Source organism: Theropithecus gelada, chromosome 9 (assembly GCF_003255815.1).
Source record: "Theropithecus gelada isolate Dixy chromosome 9, Tgel_1.0, whole genome shotgun sequence".
Classification (NCBI taxonomy): Eukaryota; Metazoa; Chordata; class Mammalia; order Primates; family Cercopithecidae; genus Theropithecus; species Theropithecus gelada.
In genome coordinates, this window is record NC_037677.1 from 106775432 (window position 1) to 106798118 (window position 22687).

Genomic DNA, 22687 nt, shown 5'->3' on the forward strand with positions numbered 1-22687 from the left:
CCTCAGTATTTAACAGTTTTACCCTTGGAGATATATGTAACAATTTTTCCCCAGTGGTGTGAGCCTTTGATACAGTCACTCCTTAGCAAGCACTAGATGAAGCAACTTTTACTAAGCAATCAAAGATAGCTGATACTTATTTACTCTCAGTGTACCTCTCTGAAGGAGAATAAGCTAATAAAATATTGAATGGGCTGATAAATTTCAGATTATTATATATAAGGCTGGGATACTCCCAGATGCAGGCTACTTCCTGGCAACTAATTTCCAGGTAAGGGATTGCATGACTTGTATCTCTCTCCACATTTTTTGTTCTTTTAGGTCTTGGCATGGTCACACCTATCAATGACCTTCCTGGTGCAGATACATCCTCATATGTGAAGGGAGAAAAACTTACTCGCTGTAAACTTGCCAGCCTGTACAGACTTGTAGACTTGTTTGGATGGGCACACCTGGCAAATACCTATATCTCAGTGAGTTCTTCAGCTTTCAATTCCTTTTTGAAAAAATTCCAACTAGCTGGCAACTATACTTTTCTTACCTTTACCTGGAAGTCCAGTTTTCAGACTTATTCTCTAAACCTAGTATGCTAGATCGCAGCCAAATACTGATTTAAACCTTATTCCCAAGGGAGAGGCTACAGTTCCCCCACCTTTCTTCTCCCATTACTATCTGTGTTGTTCCTTTGGTTCAGACCAAGTGTAGAATCTATCCAGGAAGAAATCCTTCTGTCAAAATTGTCCCTCTCCATGATAATTATGTCTGAGCATCAGTGGATCAGTGGCTTTATAAGCATTTGAGGCAAGGAAGATAGAGGAGGTCAGGGAAATTTCCTCCCTGGTCTTTATTTTTTAAATATATTCTTGCCATTCACCATCATATTTTTATTTTGCCACACTTGGAAAAAGATGCTATTTGGAAGCAAAGGAGTATTAAAATACTGTACAATGGAAATGGTGTAGATGCGTCCACAGAGAACCTTTCTTCCTTTCCACCTTCCATCTTTATTTTAATTCCTTCCTAGGAGGAGATACTGTTTGCTTTCCTTTGCCCATTTTGCCTTAACTTCCAAGTTATAAAGTAAGGTTATAATCATTGCCATATTGGCTTGAATAATATTAGCATTTATTTTCCATGAACATAGCTGACCCTAAATAATCTTAGAGCCCCAAAATAGCACTTTTATAAGTCCAGTAAATAAGAAATTAAAGTCAGAATTTTTAAGCAAGTACTTCAGGGAAACTTTAGGAGTTTCATGTTGTAGACCTTTAATTTTTGCTTTGTTGGGTTTTTTTTTCCTGATCTCTCACAATTAGTCATTGTAAATATATTTGTAGTCATGTTTCCACTGCAAAATATAGACCACTTCATACTAATTCCCTGTTGTTGGTTTTTTTTTTTCCAGGTAAGAATAAGTAAGGAGCAAGACCACATTATAATAATTCCCAGAGGCCTATCTTTTTCTGAAGCTACAGCCTCCAATTTGGTATAATTTTCCATTCCTGTGTTGCTTTTTCTGAGCTTTCTTCTGCTTTTCTGACAGTTTTTAGCTTTTAGTACAGGACAGAATAAGAAGGTATGGATGGAAAAACATTTACTAGTGAACAGTGAAGGGAATTTGAACTATGTTGTTGTTTTAAAGAAAAGTTTTAGAGAGTAGTGTAATTAAAGAGACTAATAAATGAGTTGGTCTTACCAGTTTTCTATGTTTTGAAGGGAATCTTGATTTTTTTTCCCACCCTATACACTCAGAAATTTGTCTTAAAAAAAACATACACACACACACGGCCAGGCGCGGTGGCTCACACCTGTAATCCCAGCACTTGGGAGGCTGAGGCAGGTGGATCACGAGGTCAGAAGTTCAAGACCAGTCTGGCCAACATGGTGAAACCCCATTTCTACTAAAGATAGAAAAAATTAGCTGGGTGTGGTGGCACACGCCTGTAATCCCAGCTACTCGGGAGGCTGAGGCAGGAGAATCGCTTGAACCCACGAGGCAGAGGATGCAGTGAGCCAAGAACACACCGTTGCACTCCAGCCTGGGCGACAGGGCAAGACTCCATCTTAAACACACACACACACACACACACACACAATGTTCATAGCTAGATTTAAACAAAGTTCAGTTGGTAAGAATATAGGATCTGACCTTCTTAGTATTTTATCTTTTCCATGATTGTACTCCTAGCCACTGTCACCAGCTTACAGAGTGACAGGAGCTACCTTGGTTCTGGGTGCTTGCTCTAATGTTAGCAAATAGAAGTTTTCTAACCAATTCTATACATGCCAGACTTGTTCAGACCTCCAATGAAGAGCTTAAGTTTCTCAGTTTCTTGGAAACTACTTCTTGCCAAGTACTAAGTTTTGTTGCACCTGTTTTATAAATAAAGTTTTATGGGAACAAAGCTGTACCTGCTAACTTACAGATTGTTTATGGCTGCTTTTGTACTGCAGCTGCAGATTTGAATAATTGCAGCAGAGGCCCACGAAGTCCAAAATGTTTACTATCTGGCCTTTTACAAAAAGGTTTGCTACCCCCGGTTTAGCTTGTGAAACACAAACTTTGATACATATGTACCAGTTAAATGTTTTTCTGATTTTTTCCAGGTAAAAGTCAATATAATAGGAGAAGTGGTTGACCAGGGAAGTACCAATTTGAAAATTGACCATACAGGATTCAGTCCCCATGCTGCGATCTATTCAACACGTCCTGATGTTAAGTGTGTGATACACATCCATACCCTTGCAACAGCAGCTGTAAGTCAATGAAAGGCCAAAACTGACAGTGACTCTAGAAGATGTATTATTTTTGTGGCTTTCTCAACAGGATGCTTTACTATCTGCTTTTGAAAATCATATTTGATATAATAATCTGCATAACCAGAAAGTGAAAGGCCCTTGGGACCAAATGCTACCATTCTAGGAAACAACTGGAGAAATAGCATTTAGATTTTAAAACTAACCAGTTTGAAAATTGGGTCATTGAGTTTTTTAGAGCAAAACTTCTTTCATAATATTTGACACAGCATTTAAGTTGAGTTGTATTCCCTAAGTCCTGTGTGTGTGTGTGTGTGTGTGTGTGTGTGTGTAAGAAACAAAGTGGGAAGTGAATAAAGTGGAAAGTGGGCTGCAATGGTGAACACAGTGAATAGGCCAGTGCTTTCCTGACCTGACCAGACAATCAGGTTCCTATGAAAATGTATGTAGTAACGAAATGTGTTATCTTGGTATGGGCCAAACCAAATAGGTATCCTCCATGAAATGTGGGATCCTTCCCATTTCTCAAGAGTCTCTTATTCTGGGAGATGTTGCCTATTATGACTACCAAGGGTCACTTGAAGAACAGGAGGAGAGAATTCAGCTGCAGAAAGTTCTGGGGCCAAGTTGTAAGGTATGTCATAGAGTTTGTCTGAAGAGCTATTTTTGTTGCTGCTGCTGTTGATGAAAACAGTGTGAGCTATGCCAGTTATTTCAAGTGATTGCTGTGGGCATTCTATTTTAGGTGCTGGTACTCAGGAATCATGGTGTGGTTGCACTTGGAGAAACAATTGAGGAGGCTTTTCATTATATTTTTAATGTGCAGCTAGCCTGTGAGATTCAGGTAGGAAACATTATTCCCCCTTTTTAATTATTTGTTGTTTGCTTGTTTAGTTGGATTTTGTGTACTTATTTCCAAATACGTATTAGTTAGTGGCTTTTTGTCTTTTAAGAGAAGTTCTGCTCTACTTATGTAGAGAGGGTTGTCAACTCAGTTATCTCTTGAATTGAAAATAGAAGTAAAGGAAATTAAAATTTTCTCACACTCAATCTAAGGGTCTCATAAACATCATTATCCCTACAATCCTGCTTTTTAAGTTAGTACAATTGTGGGCCGGGCGCGGTGGCTCAAGCCTGTAATCCCAGCACTTTGGGAGGCCGAGACGGGCGGATCACGAGGTCAGGAGATCGAGACTATCTTGGCTAACACGGTGAAACCCCGTCTCTACTAAAAAATAAAAAAAACTAGCCGGGCGAGGTGGCGGGCGTCTGTAGTCCCAGCTACTCGAGAGGCTGAGGCAGGAGAATGGCGTAAACCCGGGAGGTGGAGCTTGCAGTGAGCTGAGATCAGGCCACAGCACTCCAGCCTGGGCGACAGAGCAAGACTCCGTCTCAAAAAAAAAAAAAAAAGTTAGTACAATTGTATATATCTCTGTTTTCACCCTCTAGTGATGGTGCTAATTAAGAAAGAAAAACAGCTGCAAATCAAGAATCAAATGTGTTGTGGTCACTTTTGTAAAAAGTTTAACTAGGGCCAGAAGTTTTATGAAATTGCAGTTTTCAACACTTCCACAACCTCATTATGATGTGGTTGGATATTTATTAACCACTTTTTTCATCAGAGATGCTGAATGTATTTAAAGGCCCTAATTTTCTCTAAATCAAGCAGATTTGGCCGGGCGTGGTGGCTCACACCTGTAATCCCAGCACTTTGGGAGGCCGAGGCGGATGGATCACCTTAGGTCAGTAGTTCGAGACCAGCCTGACCAACATGGAGAAACCCCATCTCTACTAAAATACAAAATTAGCAGGTGCCTGTAATCCCAGCCACTCAGGAGGCAGAGGTTGCAGTGAGCTGAGATCGCGCCATTGTACTCCAGCCTGGGCAACAAGAGCGAGTCTCTGTCTCAATAAATAAACAAATAAATAAAGCAGATTCTCATGAAGCAAATGGTAATAATCTTAATTTATTGGAAGGGCCACAAGAAACGGGGAGAAAAAAACAAAAACAAAACCTTTTTTTAGCAACATTAACTTGTCCTAACAATCAACTTCTTTTTTGCTTTGATGGCCCCTCCTCCTCTTGTCAAATGGGGCTATGAAAAACTTAATTAAATTAAGATAATGAGTCGATGGCTTCTGCCTAAATATCTTTAAATTCAAAGTACGGTGTTTTTGTATTCCCTTAAAATTATAACTTTTAGCAAAAGTATTAACTGGATAACCCTGGGGAAACTTCAAGAAAAGAAATTTAAAATTTGGCAACAGATTTCAGTTGCTTAAAATATATTAAGAGGTATGGCTCTAAATGTGTTTTCCATCAGGGAGGATCAGAGTCTTGGAAAGTTTCTTTTTCAGATAGGTGGAAAAGATACTTCAGCTGTCTGCTGGCACAAGAGTGTCATCTTGTCTTTGTTGTTAGTAGCCTGAGCAAGTATTATACGTATTTGTCAAATTGAAATTGTGCCTTTTTGAAAGTAAAATACTCATTACAGTCTTTATAGTTTTGTATCTCTGTATATTTTACCGTTGATTACAGGTGCGGGCCCTAGCAGGGGCAGGTGGAGTGGACAATCTCCACATACTGGACTTTCAGAAGTATAAAGCTTTCACTTACACTATAGCAGCGTCTGGTGGAGGAGGTGTGAATATGGTTTCCCATCAAAAATGGAAGGTTGGCGAAATTGAGTTTGAAGGGCTTATGAGGACTCTGGACAACTTGGTACGTTGCACAATTGAAATAAAACTTGGATTTAATGTCTTCAGATTCAAGAGCAGATGCTTCCATTTTTGTAGAACATGCTCCATACTCCTCCAGAAGCTGAGTTTGGCCCTAGGAAAGCATTTCAGTGTGATTTAACCACACCTTTGAGAATTAAACAGAACTTACAAATGTCCTTTTTTTTTTTTGAGACGGAGTCTCTCTCTGCCGCCCAGGCTGGAGTGCAGTGGCCGGATCTCAGCTCACTGCAAGCTCCGCCTCCCAGGTTCACGCCATTCTCCTGCCTCAGCCTCCCGAGTAGCTGGGACTACAGGCGCCCGCCACCTTGCCTGGCTAGTTTTTTGTATTTTTTAGTAGAGACAGGGTTTCACCGTGTTAGCCAGGATGGTCTCGATCTCCTGACTTTGTGATCTGCCCGTCTCGCCCTCCCAAAGTGCTGGGATTACAGGCTTGAGCCACCGCGTCCGGCCTGGTTTTTTTTTTTCAAGATTACAATATATTGTTATTAACCATAGTCACCATAGTATGTAACTCTTGAACTTTTTCCTCCTGTCTAACTGACATTTTGTATCCTTTGATCAACATCTCCCCACCCCCACTTCCTAGGAACCACTATTCTACTCTACTTTTATGAGTTCAACTTTTGTTGTTGTTGTTGTTGTTGTTGTTGTTGTTGTTGTTGTTGTTGGAGGCAGGATCTTGCTTGGAGTGCCGTGACACAATCAGGGCTCACTTGCAGCCTCAACCCGCTGGGCTCAAACCATTCTTACACCTCAGCCTCCTGTGTAGCTGGGACCATTGGTGTGTGCCACCATGCCTGGCTAATATTTTTTTAACTTTTTAAGATTCTGTATATAAGTGAGATCATGGGGGTATTTGTCTTTCTATGCCTGGTTTATTTCATTTAATATAATGTCCTTGAGGTTCATCCATGTTGTCACATTTGACAGAATTTCTTTTTTAAAGCTGAATAGTATTCCATTGTGTTATATGTACTACATTGATATCCCATCCATCAGTGGACACTTAGGATGATTCCATATCTTGGCTATTGTGAATAATGCTGTACCTAACATGAGAGTGCAGATACCTCTTTGACATACTGCTTACATTTCCTTTGGATATATATCTGGTAGTGAGACTGCTGGGTCATATGGTAGTTTTATTTTTAATTGTATGAGGAACCTCCGTACTGTTTTCCCCAATGGCTGTACTAATTTATGTTGCTACCAACAGTGTGCAAAGGGTCCCTTTCTTCCTACATTCTAATGCTTGTTGTCTTTCATCTTTTTTATAATAGCGATTCTAACAGATAGGACATGATATCTCATGCTTTAATTTGCATTTTCTTGATTAGTGATGTTTTAATATACTTGTTGACCATTTGTATGTCTTCTTTTGAGAAATGTTTATTCAGATCCTTTGCCCACTTTTTAATTGGGTTCTTTTCTTGCTATTTTTTGAGTTCCCTATATATTTTGGATAGTAACCCCTTAAAAGATGTATGGTTTGGCAAATGTTACCTTAGATTTTACTCTCTTCCGTGAAGGCTCAGAAGGCTGACTGCCTTCAGACCTAGGAACAAAGACTTAAATGAGCACTGAGATTTGCTTCCCAAAAACAGTTTTATAGGTAGAAAAGCACTTCTGGTCAGCAACTTAAAACTGTTCCTTGTCAGGAACAGTTGTGTGAGTGGAAATTGCAATATCAGCTGTAATCAGCTTTAACTGGGTCTTGAAATTTACGTAATTTCAACTCTAGTGTTACATGAGAGTTATGTGGTGTTTGGAAGGATGCTTTTTTCTTTGTTTTTCAGCAAAGGAGTCTTTTAAATCATTTGTATAAGGAATTAGGATCCAAATGCTGTTGTTGATACACGTTTGATGCTTTAAATGTGGTTTTTCCCTCCCTTAGGGGTATAGAACAGGCTATGCTTACAGGCATCCTCTCATTCGAGAGAAGCCTAGGCACAAGAGTGATGTGGAAATCCCAGCAACTGTGACTGCCTTTTCCTTTGAAGACGATACGGTGCCACTCTCTCCTCTCAAATACATGGCACAGAGGCAACAGCGTGAAAAAACAAGATGGCTGAACTCACCAAATACTTACATGAAAGTGAATGTGCCTGAGGAGTCTCGGAACGGAGAAACCAGTCCCCGAACCAAAATCACGGTATGCCGGTATTTTACGTAGTTTGCCTTTACTAAATATTTTGCCTAGTTACTCAAGAATTGAATGTTCTATATTGAAAATATTTGGAAAATAAAATAATATTAAAAATATTACTGTCACTTATCTGGCTTTAACTTTGTGCAAGGCACTCTTCTAAGTGCCATACACAGATCATATCATTTAATTCTCCTAATATGAATGATGCTGTTTTTCTGTCTGTTTTATAGATGAGAAAACCAAGGCAAAAAGGGTTAATTAATCATGTTTTAATGGTAAACTCAGGATTTGCATGAAGACAGTCTGACTCTTGAGCCCAGTTCTTGCTCACTACATGATACTGCTTTGTAGTTTCTGTTAAACTACACCAGTAGTTTAATTCACCAGTGAATTAAAACTATAAAAGTTATCAATACCTAATTGTACCAAAGCTGCATGAATCACTGCACATATAGCTACCCTTAGGCAAGATCTTGTAGGGTAGAGAAATGGGTTATTTTATCTTTTTCAGAAGTTTGCATTAGATTTGGTTTGGTTTGGTTTTGGAGTGCATACCACCAAACATTCTCTAGGTCAAGCTTGTCCAATCCATGGCCCAGGATGGCTTTGGATGCAGCTTAACACAAATTTGTAAACTGTATTAAAACATTATGAGAATTTTTTGTGATTTTTTTTAAGCTAATCAGCTGTCATTAGTGTTAGTGTATTTTATATGTGGCCCAAGACAGTTCTTCTTCCAGCGTGGCCCAGGGAAGTCAAAAGATTGGACACCACAGCTCTGGATATTCAGAATTAGTTCATCTTGTATAAACTAATGGCATTCAATACGAAAATACCTAGGCATCAGAATGTCTTTTCTGTAGTCTATAAGATTTCTTGCCTCCCAGTAAAAGAACATAAACTCATTGGTTTGTCAGAATTCATTTTATTGACAGAGATTGATGGTTAGCCATCATTAATCTTGATCGAGATTTGCTTTCTTTTTTTTTTTTTTTTTTTTGAGACAGAGTCTTGCTCTGTCACCCAGGCTGGAGTGCAGTGGCCGAATCTCAGCTCACTGCAAGTTCCGCCTCCCGGGTTCATGCCATTCTCCTGCCTCAGCCTCCCAAGTAGCTGGGACTACAGGCGCCCGCCACCTCGCCCGGCTAGTTTTTTTTTTTTGTATTTTTTGGTAGAGACGGGGTTTCACCCTGTTAGCCAGGATGGTCTTGATCTCCTGACCTCGTGATCCGCCCGTCTCGGCCTCCCAAAGTGCTGGGATTACAGGCTTGAGCCACCGCGCCCGGCCGAGATTTGCTTTCTTTAAGGATTATAATATGGGGTAAATGAAAAGAATTATGTAAGCTCCTTCCAACCCTATGGTTCTATTTTGCTATTATATACCAGATTATCCCCATTATAAAATGCTAATTAGGGTTTGGCCTTTTCTGTCAGCCAAAAATAAAAAGTGAAGTCTGATAAACTAAATCTTAAGATATTTCTTAAGGTTTTTTTTTGTTTTTTTGTTTTTTTGTTTTGACTTCTTGGCCATATTCATCCAACTTCTGTCTTCAATGCAGAAGACAGAACACTGAATGTGAGTGAATGTGAGATCATGCTCTCTGTGCTTGAAGTAGTTTCAGCATCGTGTTTTCACTTGACAGGAGAAAGTTTAATTAGCAGTATAATTGAATATTTGTGTGAATCGTAATGGCATTTGTTTTTTAAGTGAATGCTGATTTTTAGCCTTTTGTAACTAGTATAAGACGAAACTAATTCACCACTAAGATATTTCTGAGTGAAATTATTTAAACATTGGCAATGCCCCTCTTGAGACTATAAGCAGTTATCTGGCAATCTACTAATATTTTCTTAACACAAAGCTTCATTTTAGAAAATTTTTGATTCTTTAGTGGATGAAAGCGGAAGACTCATCTAAAGTTAGTGGTGGAACACCTATCAAAATTGAAGATCCAAATCAGTTTGTTCCTTTAAACACAAACCCGAATGAGGTACTAGAAAAGAGAAATAAGGTAAGACATGGTCTTCTATAGCCAGGGGAGACATTTTAATTGTTTTATGTTTAAATCACAAGTGATTGAATCTGGTTAATGTCAAACTTAGAAGTTTGAATACAGAAGTATTTGTAATTTAATTCAGTATAATTTTAGCTTATATTGAATGCCTCCAGCTCTGTGCTAGTAATTGGTGAACAGGCTACATGGGGAAGATATATTAAACATATTTCTGCCTTAGAGAACCCTGCTATTAGGGGAGAATGCAGTTCTCTAACAACCTAAGACGAAAGGAAATCACTTACCAGGAAGAGTGGAGGAGACTAATACGAGCTGTTAGGATGGTAAAAGAGGTCTTCATGAAGGTGGGAATGGAAGAGACTCTCACTCTGGAAATGTCAAGTAGTAAGCTTTTATGAAAAGATAAAACAAAGGTCATCTGCCTAGTTGCCCTCAAGAAATTTGTATTGAATTGTTTTTCAATTCAGATTCGGGAACAAAATCGATATGACTTGAAAACAGCAGGACCACAATCTCAGTTGCTTGCTGGAATTGTTGTGGATAAGCCGCCTCCTGTAAGTTTATGAAGCAATATGATCTTTGTTTTTGATCTACCACATTAATTTCATTGATTTTTAAACATGAATATTTATTTTTACTAAGGTTAATATAAGCACAAAAAGTCAACCCACAAGATTTAAAATGCCACCCATAATTCCCAGTTTCCAGATACAGCGACTTTCTGTTCTTTTCATTGCTTCTAATGTTTACTTTGATGTTTCTAGTAAGTTAGTTGAGATGAGGTCTCACTCTGTTGCCCAGGATAGTCGTGAACACCTGGCTTCAGGTGATCCTCCAGCCTTGACCTCCTGGAGTATCGGGATTACAGGTATAAACCACTGCTCCTGGTCCTACTTTGATGTTTCTAAAGAGCATCTTCTGCTTTTTCTTGATCTATCAGTTTTAGACCTGGACTATTTTTCACCAAATCTGTGTTACCCATTATAAGAAATACCATTGTTATACATGTCACTAAAAGAGAAAAAACATGGCCAGTTATAATTGTAGGAAGCCATAAGATGATTCCCAATTTCACAGATGGAAAAAGTTCATCTTAGAATTAATGAAATATTTTTGAAAGATGGGGATTTATCCTGTTTATACAATGCTTCCCTTTTTCCCTCTCCCCATTCTCCCAGTAAGGACACATCGGTTTTTTTCGTGTGTGTGTGTGTTAGATCAGCTTTCATTATTTATATTACTACATGTTTGTACTACTGAGCCAGGTAGTATTTCCTTTCTTATATAAGTTACCCCTCCCTACCCTCACCTTGCCTTTTTGTCATTGGCTTATTATTTGGGGTACATTGGCTTAGTTCTTCCCAAACTTTTTAACAGAATTATAAAGTCCAAGCTGGGCGTGGTGGCTCACGCCTGTAATCCCAGCACTTTGGGAGGCCGAGGCGGGCAGATCACGAGGTCAAGAGATCAAGACCATCCTAGCCAACATGGTGAAACCCTGTCTTTACTGAAAATAAAAAAATTAGCTGAGCTGGTGTCATGCACCTGTAGTCTCAGATACTCAGGAGGCTGAGGCAGGAGAATTGCTCGAACCTGCGAGGTGGAGGTTGCAGTGAGCCAAGATTGCGCCACTGTACTCCAGCCTGGTGACAGAGCGAGACTCCGTCTCAAAAAAAATTAAAAATAACATAAAATCCGTCCTAGTATTATTTTCCATGTGGTGAAAGGCAACAGGTAATCTCTATGTTCCAGCCCCCCTTCATTCTGATCCAAATCTAAATTGGTTGCTCTCAGGCCAGCTGCACAGGTTCATCTGGAAGATTCCTGTGCTGCTGATCTACATTATATTTAGTTTCCTGTACCTTGTGTCTTCTGCTTTCTTGATTTCCTCCTTTACCATAGAACACACCCTCAGCTTTCTGAGAAAAGGATACATAGGCGGTAACAGTCTGAAGTGCCTTTATTCTACCTTCAAATGTGCATATAATGGATATAGAATAGTTTAGAAATAATTTTCCCTTGAAACATGAAAAGCATCATTCTGTCCCTTATTTTATTGTTGAAGTAGGAAGGCATTGGAATTTCTGAACTTTTGTTTAGGTGTTTTTGTTTTGTTTTGTTTTGTTTTTGCTTTTAGACCTTTTCTGCATACCTGCTGTTCTGAAATTTTATGATTGTGTTCTTCATAGATCTCTTTTTAGTCTTTTTTCTAAGTAATTAGTAACCCTTTTCAGTCTGCAGAGTCATGTCCTTCAGTTCTGGATGTTTTTATTAAGTGTTTCTTCAAGAGTGTTTTCTTCCCATTTCTTTTTCTGCCAGTATATTATGTTAGTTTGAATGTTGGGCCTCTTTGAGCTTCTGATTTTTTTCTTTTCACTCCTACTTGCTGTACCTTTATCTTTGTATCCTACTTTCTGGGAGACCTTCCTGATGTTTTCTAACCCTTTTAATTTTTTATTTTGATGTTAACTTTTTAAATTTATTTTATCTTATTTATTTATATTTATTTATTTTTTTGAGATGGAGTCTCGCACTGTCGCCCAGGCTGGAGCGCAGTGGTGCAGTCTTGGCTTACTGCAAGCTCCGCCTCCTGGGTTCACGCCACTCTCCTGCCTCAGCCTCCCGAGTAGCTGGGACTACAGGCACCTGTCACCACACCCGGCTAATGTTTTTTTTATTTTCAGTAGAGACAGGGTTTCACTGTGTTAGCCAGGATGGTTTTGATATCCTGACCTAGTGATCCACCCGCCTCGACCTCCCAAAGTGCTGGGATTACAGGCATGAGCCACCTCGCCCAGCCAACTTTTTTTATTTTTAGGAGTTCGTATTCCGTGAATGTTCCTTTTTAACAACATCCTAATCTTTACACTTTCTCTTACTGCTCCAAGGGTATCAATTTTAAATTTTCTTTATTTGCCTTTCTTGTCTTTGTCTATTCTGAGTTGGCTATGTCTGTTTATATGGAAAAATGAGACATTAAAGCCTATCAGAAGCTCTGGATATATACAGAGCTCGGGGATTGGTGAGCTTCATTGTAGGGTGATTGGATGTGGACCAGGTTGTTTCTCTGGGGAATCCCCAAACATTATTCTCTGTAATTCTTTTATCTGGGACTATTTCGTTTATCTGGAAAAGAACTCCAGTCTCCTGCCAGTTTCCAACCGTCATTCTAGGAGCCTGCAACTGTATTTTGTGTCCCCTAGTTAGTTTTTCTTTCTTAAGCCTCTGATCTTCTGCAGAGATGAGAGAGAGGGAAATGTTTTGCTCTGTGGAATAGGGAAGGGAACCTGGGAATCTGTTTCTTATTCAGACTTTTAACTTGTTTCTCTCTTTTCACCTTTTCCTTACCACCACCTTCTATGGTACCTATTGCCTCTAGTTTCTGGGCCTTACCAGACCTCTTCAGGGCAAATAAGCATGCTTCTCATTTGCATCCTTTTTTTTTTTTTTTTCCTTTTTTCTATTCCTTTACTATCATTTTAGTGGGGTTTTGGGAGGGATGAAAAATAAATATATGGGTTCCATATGCCAAGTGCAACTGAAATTCTCATTATTTCCTTTCCTGGATAAAACAGTTACAAGCTTATTTTCGTAACAAATTTAAAGAACTACTTTTGGTACAGTTTCATTTCTGTAAGCCTTTTTTACAAAGGTCTTTGAAATGGAGCAATTCTTTTTTTTTTTTTTTTTTTTTTTTTGAGACGGAGTCTCGCGCTGTGTCACCCAGGCTGGAGTGCAGTGGCGCGATCTCGGCTCACTGCAAGCTCCGCCTCCCAGGTTCACGCCATTCTCCTGCCTCAGCCTCCGAGTAGCTGGGACTACAGGCGCCCGCCACCACGCCCGGCTAGTTTTTTGTATTTTTAGTAGAGACGGGGTTTCACCATGTTAGCCAGGATGGTCTCGATCTCCTGACCTCGTGATCCGCCCGTCTCGGCCTCCCAAAGTGCTGGGATTACAGGCTTGAGCCACCGCGCCCGGCCCTTTTTTTTTTTTTCAAGTTTTTTTTTTTTATGTGAAGCTTATTAAAACTTGGCATAATGGTTTTTAAAAATTATTATAAAATTTACTTATACAGGCTTATTGAGGAAATATCACTGGCAATTTTAGTCAATTGGATCAGTAGTTTAAGAACATTAATCTTTTTTTTTTTTTTTGAGACGGAGTCTCGCTCAGTCGCCTAGGCTGGGGTGCAGTGGCCAGATCTCAGCTCACTGCAAGCTCCGCCTCCCGGGTTCACTCCCCCATTCTCCTGCCTCAGCCTCCCGTGTAGCTGGGACTACAGGCGCCCGCCACCGCGCCCGGCTAAGTTTTGTATTTTTAGTAGAGACGGGGTTTCACCGTGTTAGCCAGGATGGTCTTGATCTCCTGACCTCATGATCCGCCCGTCTCGGCCTCCCAAAGTGCTGGGATTACAGGCATGAGCCACCGCGCCCGGCCAAGAGCATTAATCTTACAAGAACATTTTAAACAAAGCATGTTACCTTGCATTTCTTAGGATTGTTGTGAAATAAGGCTTCACAAACATCATATGTGAATTTGTGTGTATATAGATGGATGGATGGATAGATATATAAATAAAACTCTTGGTAATGAATCTATTTTTATTTTTTCTCTGTAAGACTATGCAGTTTGAAGATGATGATCATGGCCCACCGGCTCCTCCTAACCCATTTAGTCATCTTACAGAAGGAGAACTTGAAGAGTATAAGAAGACAATCGAACGTAAACAACAAGGCTTAGAAGGTTAGTTAATCTTTATATTCAGTGTGGCTGGGCGCCGTGGCTCGCGCCTGTAATCCCAGCACTTTGGGAGACCAAGGCAGGCAGATTGCTTGAGGTCAGGAGTTTGAGACCAGCCTGGCCAACATGGTGAAACTCCATCTCTATTAAAAAATACAAAAAATTAGCCGGGCATAGTAGTGCATGCCTGTAGTCCTAGCTACTCAGGAGGCTGAGGCAGGAGAATCACTTGAACCTGGAAGGCAGAGGTTGCAGTGAGCTGAGATCGCACCACTGCATTCCAGCCTAGGCAGCAGAGAGAGACCCTGTCTCAAAAAAAAAGAAAAAGAAAACAATCTGAATGCTACTATTTTATAATAAAATCTTCTAGAAAGTGAGATTCCCAGATGAGTAAAGAATTACTAGCCAAAGTAGATGTAGATAAATTAATGGATTTATACATTTCATAAGTATGTGGCTTTTTAACTCTCTTAATTTTAAATAATTATAGAGTGATAAGTATGTAGTTTTGATGCTTTGTAAAATCTCTATTTCTGGTTATCTCGAGGTGCTAACATTGTCACTTCAAAATTTAAAACTAACTGCTAAAATTTTCATGTGACTTTCCTTAAGCACACGGACACTCTAGTAGGTTGAGTTTTCTAGCTTCGGAACCCTTAGTAAGTAGATTGTTAGGATTATATTTAAGACTTGTTAATGAAAACATCTTAAACAATTGACTACTAGCTCCCTTTTTCTCTGGAATAAGAGATTCTTCCTAGTAGGAGTTGTCTATCTTGAGTCTTTGGATAAACTTCAGGCAGTCCATGAGCCACCTGAAAAATATATGCTTAATTGTTTAAGATACACATTTAGGGAGGGGAGGGTTCAGGGCCAGGAACAAGAAGCCTGTCACCCAAAAAGAGGGTTAAGAGCCTCTGCTTTAGAGCATCCACAACACACAGTTGAAATTTTTATGCAAAGCAAAACAAGCCAATAGTTAATGAATTTTTGTCCATGTTAGATATCATGTAGGAAGAACTAATGACATCTTGATCATCCGAGGAACAGTTTTTTGTGCCTTTGTCACAAAAGGGAGTCATCATGACTCATTAATGTAATTAAACTAAATTTTCTAAGTGGTGTTATTGAATTTGTTTACTCTAACATAAAGTTGGGAACTTTCTCTGTTTTTCATATTTTGTAAAATGTCCCTCTTTAATCTTTTGTTTTTTGAAAGCCTAAAGATGCCAGGTAACAAATGTTGCACTCTAGAACCATCACCTTTTTTATATAACTTTCTAAGTAGTTTCTTCCACATTTATTATGACTTATGAATTAGCTCAGTAACATTGCTCTGACAAGAATCACAAATTAAATATTGTTCAAAAATTCCATGAAGCATTCTGCCTCATTAATGTAGCATCATTGGTGAGACTTTATAATTCTTTTCATCTGGCTGCGCAGTATGCTTTGGTTTTCTAATGCTAGCAAAAGCTACATGCAACATACCATTTGCCTGGGCTGCCAGTAGCTGTGCATCTTTTGTAACTTGTATATAAAATAACTATTAGCAGCCAGAAATGTTAACACATTAACCTCCTCTTAATATATAATTATGGATATATGGGATAGCTGTTAGCATGCTCAGCTCACTGCTGAAGAATTTATCATCTCTGTGTATGCGGGCATTTGATATATGCACTAACCTCCCTAAAATCATATGCTGCTTTGTTTTTGTTTTGCATGGCTTTTAACTAAACTCTTATCCAACAGATGCTGAGCAGGAATTACTCTCAGATGATGCTTCATCTGTTTCACAAATTCAGTCTCAAACTCAGTCACCGCAAAATGTCCCTGAAAAATTAGAAGGTACTCATTGTAATTTCCCTCATAGCATTCACTGAGTTAGTCTTGAGTCTGTGCCTCTGTGTTTCGTTTTCATGTGAGGATGTTGAACACCTCATCACAGTAAGTTTTCCGTATTTTACTTAAATCTCCCAATAATTGCATATTTTATATCATTAAAAATGGGGCACTACTTTTGTTCAACATTTATATTGATTTACCTTAATCTGAATTTTGGCAACTCATAGTTCTTAAGAATTTGTGGAATTAAAATAAACATCTCCCAATCAACAGCATGAAATATTTTTCAGTATTGATTGCCAAATGATCCCAAAACTAAAGAAAAATTGTCTTCCTCATTTATGCTGATTTGATTTACAATGAAACTGTCATTTCATCTAACTGGGATTATCTAGCTTTTGCTCTTTGCTTTAACAACTTTGTTCGTTTCCCCTTTATGTGATTAAAGAAAATTAGCTTCTTGCTAATAAATTACAGTTTATTAAAATAATGATCTGTCTTCATTGGAATTAAAGTAATGCCTTATTACATTGCTAAAACATTTCAGTTTTGTAAAGTAAAGCAAAAATGTTAAGTATGTAAAATAACCCCCAAAAAACCCTCCCCTTTCGTAGAAAACCATGAGCTGTTTTCCAAGAGCTTCATCTCCATGGAAGTGCCTGTTATGGTAGTAAATGGCAAGGATGATATGCATGATGTTGAAGATGAGCTTGCTAAGCGAGTAAGTAGGTTAACCACAAGTACAACCATAGAAAACGTCGAGATTACTATTAAGTCTCCAGAGAAAATCGAAGAAGTCCTGTCACCTGAAGGCTCCCCTTCAAAATCGCCGACCAAGAAAAAGAAGAAATTCCGCACTCCTTCTTTTCTGAAAAAGAACAAAAAAAAGGAGAAAGTTGAGGCCTAAATAAAGTCTTTTTATAATTATTATTATAACAATGTGACATTGCACATTTAAATACCACATTTAAGTTGATCATTAATATGCAATGGTAGATCAGATTGGGGGATATAGCAAACTGGACTTTAAGAACTGGAAAGAGGTTTTACAAAATAAAAACTTTCAGATTCATCTCTCATTTTATATGTCCAAAAATGGCTTTGAATTTTAAGCAATTACTAGTTTTAATTAGCTCTGCCCTCATGAAGTATTATTATAATTCACCGTAAACAGATATCTGTCTGAATTACTTCAGGCCTTCTCCATAATATCTGTTAGAAAGAAATTGCCAGTGAGCAAGTGAGAATTTTTATTTCTCAATACTTGCTTCACTTGGTTAATCAGATTATAATTTTTTATCGTGATTATTGACTGTATTTTTGGAGTCCCATTGTTTCAATGGGCATTAACAGAATGCTTTAAAAGCTTCTAAGACAAGAATCTATAGCATTAGTATACACTGGCACATAATTTTTTAAAAAGTTTTAAGAAAAGATTCATTTGGAATTTTATTCACAGTATAAAATTTCCTCACCTGAAGTAACTTTGTTTGCCAAAAAAGTTGTTTTAATAAACTATAATTTTTGAAAACTTCCTTTTTTATTAGTTTAGAAAGCCCCTTATTTTTCAACAAAGGGGATTTTGTACACATAACATGGGTTATTTAGTTTACTCTGGCAAAAAAACCACAATTTTTGTATGTTGATGTTTGTATACCATTCAGTATAAAAGTGTCCTAAGCATATTAGCCAGTCTTTTCACAGTAGAGCATACTTAAGTCTGCTTGGTACTGAGTATACTTAAATATAACTCAAGAATCCAGGGACCTGGTGTCAAAACAGGATTAGAGCATATAAAGGTACATCTAGATTCATATTTGAATCTTATACTGTATTTTTCTCTTAGTATTGCTAATGAGTAAAGAAAAGTCTCATAAGGTAGCCAAATGAAAAAGAATGAAGGGGAAAGTGAAAAATTAAGGGAACAAAAGATGGGATGTGAAAAGAAGAATTCTAGTTTGATAGTGACTCATATTCACGATAGGATACAAAGTGTGATTTGTTGGAAACATGTACCAAATTTCTAAAATTCTGTTTCTCTGCCAAAAGCAATGTCTTTCTTGGTTGATATTTGAGTTTTAAAAGGATCAAATCTTTCTAACCTTGTGTATTTTTAGAGGGCAGCACTAGAAGAAGTCAGCAGGTCTAATCCCACAAATAAGAAAAGTACCGCTTCTTGATTTTTACAGATTTAAAAAAATCTTTTCAGTTAACTTTCTTTTTAATGTAAATACAAATTTAAACCTAGGCTTAATATAGGCTTTTCCCCTTTCACCCAAGTGATGTCAGTTCGATGCAAAATCAATGATCCAGAATGATCAGTGGGTAAAAATAATTCAAACTGTTTCTTGAGGGTGAGTTGGCATGCAAAAAATTACATTGATTACAGTGTGTTTTGGAGCTGGCTCTGTTTGACTGCGTGCATATGATAATGCGGAGTTGAGCCAGAGCCTGGAAATGTCATTCTAGATCTCAATAACTACTGGAATCAGTGTTTTAATCTCTTGGTGGAAACTTTCAGTTGCTTAACTCTCTATTGGAAGATTTTTTTAATGTTCTACATCATTTATGTTGTATTACGATGTATGTAGAGACAGTAACCTGTGAACTATGCTTTTCCATAACTTTTTGAAAAAATATATATCTAAATGAATGCAATGTGCATAAATATTTTTTAAACACAACAGTGAACTATTGCACCTTTTGCTAATGCCTCTATTTACTTGCTTTGGCATAAAGAATGAGCCAGTGAACCTCTGTGTCCTGTGGAAAAATGTATAAATGTTATCTGATATTGCTCTTAGATGTAATGCTAATTAATGTTAAATCACAAATAAACAGTATTTTAAATATACAGACTTGTATCATGAGGTTTCCATTCACAGGTTAAGTTATTGATGCTTCTGAATAAAGAATATCGTGGTAAATATATTTTCAAATTAGTTGAAAATTATATATATACAAAACCTGTCTTGTTTCAGCGTATGTTGGAGGAGATATTCCCTAAAAGACCTATTTTTGGTCTTGATAATAGGGTATGGTGGCCTGTATTAATGTAGAATACATGTTGCAAGATATGTACCTCTGTCTTTGATTTTTAATGTATTTGTTGCACAAATAACGATGTAACAGAAAAACAGCAGAAAGAGTAAAAAATAGTTTACAATTTCACCACATTCACTTTTTTTTTTTTTTTTTGGAGACAGTCTCACTCTTGTCCAGTCTGGTGTGCAGTGGCACAAACTTGGTTCACTGCAACCTCCTCCACCTCCCAGGTTCAAGCAATTCTCCTGCCTCAGCCTGTCGAGTAGCTGGGATTGCAGGTGTGTGCCAGCATGCCCAGCTAATTTTTGTATTTTTAGTAGAGACAGAGTTTTGTCATGTTGGTCAGGCTGGTCCTGAACTCCTGACTTCAAACAATCCACCCGCCTCGGCCTCCCAAAGTGCTGGGATTACAGGCAGTAAGCCACCGCGCCCAGCCTTCTTTCCTTTTTGAGATGGTTGCCCAGGCTGGAGTGCAGTGGTGTGATCATAGCTCACTGCAACCTCAAACTCCTGGGCTCAAGTGGTCTTTCTTCCTTAGCCTCCCAAGTAGCTTGGACTACAGGCATGTACCACCACACCCAGCTATTTGTTTTTTGTTTAGACAGGAACTCACCGTGTTGTCCTGGATTCAAGTGATAATCTTGCCTCAGCCTTTCAAATCATTAGGATTATAGACGTGAGCCACCACGCCTGGCCCATATTTACATTTTTAAAAATTATATTCCCTTCCAGCTGTTATCTAGTTGTGTATATATATGTATATATAGATAGATATAGATATATAGTTATATATATAATTTATATATAGGTGTTTTTTATATATTATGGTGTGAATGTGATTTTTCTGTTTTCTTCCTTAGATAACCCATCTAGAAGATTTTCAAACTAAATCTGTCATATGAATTATTTCTTGTGATTATTTTTCTACTTTGTTCTAAAAATACAGTACAAGAGGAGGATAACATGTTAATTGAGGGCTGTGGTTAATTGAAGTTTTTACTGTAATTACCCATTATAAAAATGAAGGGTTTGGTCAGAGAAAAATAGTCATAGTCTTGGGCATATTTAATTATTACCTTGGCTTGTAAATAACCCTGTGGTAAAAACTTGCTATTTTAGAAAGATGTTCATTTCAAAATTCCTTTTCATAAAGCAACAAAGACGATTATCTTCAGTTCTCACTTGAGAGTCAATATAGCACAAAAGTTAGCATGTACCTTTTCTTCCATTGATTAGTATTTTCATTCAGCAGGGAATAAAAAGAACCAAACTGATAAAATTTGTGACACCATTGGCTTCTCTTAACATCAGGCCCCTTTTTTCCCCCACATAGGCAGAAAATACAAACTGGTTATTTTTTTTCAAACTCAAGTGTGGTACATACACATATCCAAGTTGCAATCTTGGCCAAAATGGGATTTTGAAAAAAAGCAGTCTTGTTTGTGGCCACTAGAGGGAGTAATAGATCTAACAATCCAATGTTTCCAGTCCTCGCACTCAACTTCCCTATTTAGTCTGTAGGCACCATGTTTGTTGTGAAATATCCAGAACTTGAAAGAGAAGGCATTTCCTCTGTTGCTTCTTTGCCTCAGATTGTTCTCGACTTTGTTTCCTTAGCAAGTCCCATTACAGATATCACCCACAGTGGAGAACACATAGAAAGTTGTTGTGTGCTCTCAGAGGCTGTGATAGGATGTGACACCTCAGAGTTTTCATACCTGTGAGTGGCAAGATAATGCCTCCTTCAATAATTGACTTTTTTTTTTTTTACCAAGGAGTTAACTGATAATATTTTTTGTTGATGCCTTCTGTGTACCAAACATTAGGCTAAATGCTTTTCATATGACTTCATTTGGCCTTCCCAGTATCCCAACAAAGTAGATGATAATATCCCCATTTTGTAGGTAATGAAACTAAGGCTTGTAGAAGATGAAAAGTAGGTGATAGGATTCTACCCACAGAGATTCAGACTTCTGTAATTATGCCATCTGTGTGCCAGACCCTGTGTGGCTGCAGTACATCTTTGTAGAGGAAGAGGCAGTTACCTTTAGTTTGGACTGTAAGTCAAGCCATGGTGAACTTGTATTTCAATATAAGTAGATTTGGGATCAAACATTGACTTTTGCTTTGGAAGACTTTTTTCCCTAACAAATCACCTCAAGAGTGAAGAAATTAGTGGATACCTGAGAAGCAGGAATGACCTGTGGTGGTGAGAGCATCCTTTAGGATGAAGAACCAGCTCTTTAATTTTCACCATGACACCTGGAAGACAAGGTATCATACATTTGCTTAAGGTGCAGCAGAGACTTGAGAAGAAGCCCTTTTTCTTTTCTTGATTTCCGTTATTGGAAACAGGAGAGACATTCTAAGGCAAATGGTTTTAAAACCAGAAAAGGTAGCTTAATCTAGTTACAGAAGTCAATTTAAAGATCAGAAATATCCTGTATTTACAATTTTATTTAAATGAATGTAATTGAAGATGGTCTGTCTTGGAGAAAAATCTAATGTACAAGCCTTTTGGGGAAACGTGATAGAAAAAAACCCTGAATTTGCATACTCTTACTTTCAAAGGGGTTTCATTTCTAAGAGCTGACCATTAGGGGGCAATACTGGATCCAAATTTAGTTTTAGTTCATTGAGGGAACTCCTTTAAGTATCTGGGCTTGATTTAGAACTCTTTTGATTATGCATTGCTAGGTGCAGTCTAAGGTTGAGGAAAGTTTATAGATACCAGATTATTTGTTCCTTACAGCCTGGTTATCTTGTTCTGACTTCCTAAGAATTACCCTTCTGAGAGCTGGTGCTTACCTAATGTCATACATTTCATGGAGGGGGCTAAGCCCGGATGCAAGAAAAGGTCTTCAAGTCTGTATTTCATGCTTTTCATACCACAGTTTTCCTTGGAAACCCATCAGGGAATAACCTAGGAATAGATAAAATAGATACATTTTCTAAAGTTTACTGCAAATTGTGATGTTTAACACTATTACAGGAACAGTTTAGAGAAACACATTACAAGACCAAGCCTAATTAATATTTCTCAATAATTCCTAAAATTTCAAGTTTTTAGATGGTCCGTAAGTCTTTATAGTATTGTCTCAAGTTGCTAATTTCTTTACTGTTGGAACCTCTAATTTAAATGCCATTTACACTTAAAGTGACAAACAGGCACATTTTGATACTCCTTCTGTAGCAAAAAAAAAAAAAGTTTTTTTTTATCCAGCAGAAAAATAGATGGATATATATCCAGTCCACAATTCTTTTTTATTTAACAAAAAGTTTAATATAAAAATACACATGACCCAATTTTTACATCATGGTAAAATAGGCCCTTTGGGGAGAGGTTGTGGATTTATCTGCAAAACAGCCTTGATTTATACTCATCCCAAGG

General features: G+C 38.0%; 1 protein-coding gene across 7 annotated transcripts in view; it reads left to right on the forward strand.

The window, feature by feature from the left end:
• ADD3 (adducin 3) overlaps nucleotides 1-19105 on the forward strand; it is a 141700-nt gene extending 122595 nt beyond the window's left edge. For 5 of the 7 annotated variants that reach the window (XM_025395539.1, XM_025395538.1, XM_025395540.1 and 2 more), the window contains 12 exons: nucleotides 322-473; nucleotides 1406-1486; nucleotides 2608-2757; nucleotides 3248-3391; nucleotides 3503-3601; nucleotides 5297-5479; nucleotides 7394-7651; nucleotides 9541-9660; nucleotides 10131-10217; nucleotides 14283-14406; nucleotides 16159-16254; nucleotides 16866-19105. In XM_025395539.1, the coding sequence (XP_025251324.1) occupies nucleotides 322-473; nucleotides 1406-1486; nucleotides 2608-2757; nucleotides 3248-3391; nucleotides 3503-3601; nucleotides 5297-5479; nucleotides 7394-7651; nucleotides 9541-9660; nucleotides 10131-10217; nucleotides 14283-14406; nucleotides 16159-16254; nucleotides 16866-17158 (1787 nt within the window). In that variant the 3' untranslated portion in view covers nucleotides 17159-19105. The remainder of the gene's footprint in view (nucleotides 1-321; nucleotides 474-1405; nucleotides 1487-2607; nucleotides 2758-3247; nucleotides 3392-3502; nucleotides 3602-5296; nucleotides 5480-7393; nucleotides 7652-9540; nucleotides 9661-10130; nucleotides 10218-14282; nucleotides 14407-16158; nucleotides 16255-16865) is intronic. The other 2 variants (XM_025395542.1, XM_025395541.1) reach the window with 1 other exon arrangement.
• The last annotated feature ends 3582 nt before the right edge of the window (nucleotides 19106-22687 follow it).